This window comes from Xylocopa sonorina, chromosome 12 (genome assembly GCF_050948175.1).
Source record: "Xylocopa sonorina isolate GNS202 chromosome 12, iyXylSono1_principal, whole genome shotgun sequence".
Classification (NCBI taxonomy): Eukaryota; Metazoa; Arthropoda; class Insecta; order Hymenoptera; family Apidae; genus Xylocopa; species Xylocopa sonorina.
In genome coordinates, this window is record NC_135204.1 from 5,190,220 (window position 1) to 5,196,219 (window position 6,000).

General features: G+C 43.1%; 1 protein-coding gene across 1 annotated transcript in view; it reads left to right on the forward strand.

Annotated features, from left to right (window-relative positions):
• Cycd (cyclin D) overlaps nucleotides 1-2,711 on the forward strand; it is a 54,381-nt gene extending 51,670 nt beyond the window's left edge. Inside the window, exons 4-5 of the mRNA XM_076905435.1 lie at nucleotides 795-940; nucleotides 2,292-2,711. Of these exons, the coding sequence (XP_076761550.1) occupies nucleotides 795-940; nucleotides 2,292-2,504 (359 nt within the window). The 3' untranslated portion in view covers nucleotides 2,505-2,711. The remainder of the gene's footprint in view (nucleotides 1-794; nucleotides 941-2,291) is intronic.
• The last annotated feature ends 3,289 nt before the right edge of the window (nucleotides 2,712-6,000 follow it).

A 6,000-nucleotide genomic window follows, 5' to 3' on the forward strand; every position in this document is an offset into this window, starting at 1 on the left:
TTCTTGGGAGTATTAAGAATACTCCCAAAGGGGAGATACTTATTGAGTTTAGAGGGATTGGGTATTTCGTGTACTGTGCAGGTGTTGGTTGGAATGTCGAGGATGTATGTTTGGAATTTAAGGAACAATGCAAAGTATTTTGTGTATGTGTGGTCGATATGGGCGTGATACGTTTTGTGGGAATGTGGAGAGGTGTAAAAGTACAAGCTAGAAATGATTATTTAATAAAGAAGCAATGAACCTTAGAAAGAACGTTTCCATTTCTATCCAACATAACTGTACAAGAAATTGGTACAAATCTTCATCAATGTATAAAAAACAAAACGATACTTAAATATGTTACATCTACACGTTGTTTAAAATAAAAATGCATTAGAGATATTGTACAATCCCCTACCAACAATTATATTTCTTTTTTTGTTCCCTTCTTAGCTGCTCGATTAAAAGCAAGGCGAACAATTAAGCTAACATTTGTTTCACGTTTATTTCTACAGAGTACAGTTTAAAATAAAAATGCATTAGAAATATTGTACAATCCCCTACCAAGAATTATATTTCTTTTTTTTTTTTCTTTCTTTTTTAGCTGCTCGATTAAAAGCAAGGCGAGAAATTATACTAACGTTTGTTTCACGTTTATTTTTACAGAGTACAGTTTAAAATAAAAATGCACTAGAAATATTGTACAATCCCCTACCAAGAATTATATTTCTTCCTTTTTTCTTTCTTTTTTAGCTGCTCGATTAAAAGCAAGGCGAGCGATTATACTAACGTTTGTTTCACGTTTATTTTTACAGAGTACAAGTTCTCGATGTACACGCCTAGCATGATCGCGGCGGCGAGCGTCGCGGCGGCCCTCCACGGTCTCGATTGGACCGGGAAAAGCGGTTACGGACTGGCAGGCCTCCTCGACGAGCTAACCCGCATCACAGCCATCGAACAGGTTTGTCTCCTCGTGTTGATATTATTACACGGTACTCGAGAAAAATCCCGAACACCGGCGTCAACGCGTAGATCTAATCGCGAGCTCGGTTTGCGCCTAATTCACCCCAAGCGTTGCTGGTAACACGCGTCGCGCGATTCTCCTTGGCTCCTCCTATTAGTTACGCGCGTAAATTGCGCTAAATTATTGTGTTTCGTCGCAAACATGTCAAACATAATAACGAAGAATAATTTTTGTCTTCTTTATTTTTCTTTCTTTTAATTTTTGAAACCGTCTGTGGAAATGAATACTGTGTTTGGGTATTGTTTGGGTCCTGAAATTCAGATTTTTTTATTTAAAGAGTTGCACGTGAGAAACAATATCTATTATACGATCCTGAATTTTCCAAGAGATTTAAAATACATTCGAGGCGTTAGATACAAAAAGGTTCTAAATCAATATTGTTTCGAAGAAAATGACTCGAGTGAACGTAATTGGAATGGTCAAATAAAATTGATCCTTTCCCTCGAATTCGTGTGAAGGCTGTAATCGTGTTTCTTAAGGATCTCGACGGTTTAAGATTATGAATGAAGAGAGTGGCAGGTGGCCAAGATAGTTTCTTGGAACGTTCTTCCTGCTTCTCTAAACACATGTGGCGGTTCGAAAATGTTGCGCTTACAGGGCGTAGACCCCATGCCGAGCCATTCACGCGTGCACTTTATTTGCACCCGGCGCATTATGAATGTGTATAGTCTGCGCGTGTTTCGAATCGTCTTTTCCTCTCTCTTGTCACGCCGCCGGTTTTTTTTCTCTTTTCCACCGCGCGAACATGTGCCCGACACCTGCTACGTCCTCTCCTCGTCACCGCGTTTTTGCGCCTACATCTCGGTTGGATTCGCGAACGCGATCGCTCGACTCGCGTCCCCTGAACATTCTCTGTTCATCGAACAATTTAATTCCCCCTGGACGCGGTTATCGAAAGCACTCTGAGCCTCCTACAACGCGATACCCTCGTAACAAGCTTTCCACGTAACACGGAACCGAAACAGTCCTTCGTTTTATATATCTGCTACATCTTGCCTTTTCTATTCGTAAAGCTCTGTTTAATGCTCAGAAGATTAGATGCAATTTTCATACAACGCGGAACGAATGAATCGCGTTATAGAAGGGGTTGATTGGTTGGCAATAAAATTGAAAAATGATTCATAGTGCAAAGGGTGAATAGAATCTGAAATTAGTTTAATAATATTAGTTTAATAAAATTGAAAAATGATTCATAGTGCAAAGGGTGAATAGAATATGAAACTAGCTTAATAATTTAGCATAAAGAGGAGCAAGAAATTAAAAATAACCCGGTGTTTTCATTTCGCAGGACTATCTGCAGGGTTGCTTGGTGCAGATCGAGGAGATGGTCTCCCAGGCGGTAGGTGCTGACGGTACAAGCGGAAACGGTCACCAAGTGAGCGGCGCGTCCCTGTCGAACGCGCCGCAGAGGCCTCTGGGGGACGAGATCACCAGCCAGGAGAAGATCCTGGAACACGAGAAGGCGGGCACGCCGACCGACGTGAGGGATGTCCATTTTTGAGAGACGCCGCTGAGGGAAACTCTGGCCAGGGTGACTCTCTGCTGAGCCTGGAGGCCGAGGGGCAAGCGATGCCCAGCAGCAACGACGAGGACGAACACGCTGAGGGACCCACGGCCGCGAAAAGGACGAAAACGGACGAGGTGGACGAGTTCGAGCAGGGAACCAAGCGAGAAGACCCCTGACGCGGGCACCACTGTACACGCAGACCTAAAAGACGGACGATATTGTGTTTCCTCGAACGGTCGTTTCATTCGAGCATCCTGGACGCAGCAGTTCTCCAGAAGAGACGCCTGGATACGTGCTCGACATTTTGTTTGTGTTCTGTACGCCGTGCACGCGCGTATCCCGCGTGCACTCGCGAAGATTCGTCGAGCCAGGCAACGTCGAGGGACTAGGGACACCTTTTCGCAGAGCAAAGTCCCTCTGCGCTACGTTCGAATTCGGAGGAATAGTTTAATCGCCATATATCGAGGGGTCCTCGAGCGAGGGGACGTTACTTTTCCGTGTGACTCGACTTAACGATCGATGGTGAAACGCGCACAGTTTCGCTCGATCGAACTGTCTCGTAGCTGTTATAGTTGTTACACGGAGATCGAGCAATTATCGATGCTGAGCGACGTCCCGAATTAATTGTGATTCCGCGTGCTGAATCTTTTTTATACGTATACAGGGTGTGTCGCGATATGTGCGCAACAACTACAGACGGTGGTCACTGGAGAATCGAGGTTGTAGCCATTTTGTTTTAGGTACGTTTCTGCACGCAGAAATTGTTCAGATCACACACGATTCTAGTGGAGGCCTCTAAATGTCTTGCGCGGGGCGTTTCAATTATTTCCAAAGTGTATAGGTCTTTGAATTCGTTGGCGATCTTCTTAATCCTTTCAGTTCTATGAAATCATACGAGCTTTATCCTATACGTGCTGTGGACCCATTAGTGGGCCCACCAGCAATCTATATGACCCATGTATCAATGCAATACTATTGTTGCTCTTGTATCTAAGGATAACAATAAGTAATTCCGTGTATGATTTCATTATACTTATACTTTGCAGGAAAAGTGGAAAGTTACTAAGTTCTATCTGCTACTTAAAGTGAGTCAACGGTCCTAATCTCTGTACGAGGCTCACTGTCTAAAAAGAATATCTAATAGCACTAAGACGTGTATCATACTAGTTAAAATTTGTCTCGATACGTGTATCACGTCTTATTAATTGCGATACAACAATTTCAACGTGTACAGTGTCTTTTGAATGCACTCGACAAGCACGTGCTGTTGTGTTGCACATTATTAAAGACCCCGCAAACAAAAATTGAGAATATTTCAAATAGACGATCAAAAAATGGCCACTAGATTGGCTTTATCGTGTGCTATTTATTTATTTGATTGTTAGCTTGGTTTATTGGAAGGATTACTATGAAAGCCAAGAGCGGCTGCAACGCGAAAGTAACGTCAGATCGTGGAGACGTTTTAAAAGCGCAATTTTCTGTTATCGTTCGCGTGTGTCGGATTCACCACTGCAGTTATGCCTATATATTATAGTACATCCTGTGTAAATGTATATATATGTATATGTGGAAGGTCGGACGGCGAAAAACGAGGGTCCAAGATTTTGGCGGGCCCGCTTTGTTATTTAGTTGTACGCGTTTTTTATTTGGAAAGATCGTGCGTGCCCGATCGTTCGAGGTGTGTCAACGATCGGTTTCGTCCTCGGCTCATCGTCAGAGACCGCGCGATTCGTGATCTCGAATCGTGATCTACAATTTCGTATTTCTTCTTCTTCTTTTTGCAAATTTTTCTCCGTGTACTTCGACGCCACCCCATTGGCGAGCGTTTATCGATCGAAGACGAGCTTGGAAAGTCCGAAATGTTTTATTTCTTCGTTCGAGTGGCGATCAAACAACTGTTAACCCTCTGTAAATTGATCTTTCCTTTCCCTCGCGCCGAAGGGAACAAGCCACCTTGCGAAAGATACACGTGGCTGCCTTTTTCTTTCTCTCGAAACGACGATTGTCCGGCTAGACCGAGAGAATCTGGGAAACGAAGCACTCGTACGGTCCTGTTTTCGCTTCTCCTCGACGCGTTCATTGAATTATAATGCACGACCGTGGTTACGCGCGATATTAAGTGTTCTGGAACTTTCGCGAGATAATATTAGCTTTCCATTATCCTATGCTACGAATTAGAAGGGAAGCTGATCTGCAGAGAGTTAATAGGCGTGCAGAAAGAGAACAGAAACGGGATCTATCTAATTAACACTCGTCGTTGAAATTCATCTTGACGTCATCGAAACGAAAGGGAGAAGCGAGATTGCGTACTCGAACGAGAACGAATAAAAATAAAAAAAAAAAATAAGTAAATAAAAATTGTTTCGAAGCAGCTTCGTGGGAGAGCCGATATCGCAAATGGGTATCGAGACATTGTAATTAATTTCGAGGTAGAGCCGAAGGAGAGCCGAGACCGGATATAGTAGGAGAGAGGAGAGACCGGAAGGCGTGCCGTTGAGGGAAGGCAATGCAATACGCTTCACGCATCTATTTCGTAATAGAATATCGTACACGTAATTTTTAGTAGCCGGACGACGAAACTACCACGCTAATTTCTATTAAAACGGAAGGAGAAAAAAAAAAAGAAACGCGATTTATTAATCCTCCTCTAGATTAGTAGGACTGTAAGAGAAGAAGAAGAAGAATAGTGAGGGAGGAAAGGCGAGGGAGAAGTGTAAGAGCAGAGAGAAAGGGAAAAATTGCACATAGTCATGTCGAGTCACTTAGTGTTTTGTACATAGGTATACATACGAGGAAAGTGAATAGTGCATATATATATATGTATACATTATATATACAGGAAGTGTGTGCGTGCGTGTGTGAAGGAACGAGATAGCACGGTGTGAGGAAAGAGAGAAACGGAAACGAAGAGAAAACGCGAGACAATTGTGTGTGCGAATTATTATTATTAATTATTAATATTATTATATTATTATTATTATTATTATTAATATTATTATTATCGCGAGATTGAAAGAGTAACAGGGAAGCGTTTTTAGCCGGGTAGAAAATAGTACACTCCCCCTCCCCACTTTTTTTTTTGTTTCTTTTGTATGTATTTACAAGCTACGCTAATTATACATCCAAATAAGTCCCCCCCCCTCCCCCCCTCGCGGGGCTGTATCGCGACCTGTCGCTTATTCCAGTCGGTTCCTAAGATCGGTCGCACCAGCCGGCAGCGCGTTCGCAGACGCTTGATCCGCAGTGCGTGGATGTGTGTGGGTTGTACGTGCGTGTGCGAAAACGGAGGAAGTGGAAGAAGAATTCCAGTGGTGTAGAGAGATGGTCAGTTCGAAGTTTTACTTCTGCTGATATTCACTGCTACGGTCCGTGGCACGCTGTGCAACTGCGTGCGCTCTTCTCGATTATGATAATACTTCTTAATATTTAGAAAATTGTCGAAGCGAGTCCGCTGATGTGGAATCGAAGAATTTCTGTTGCTTGTACGTTC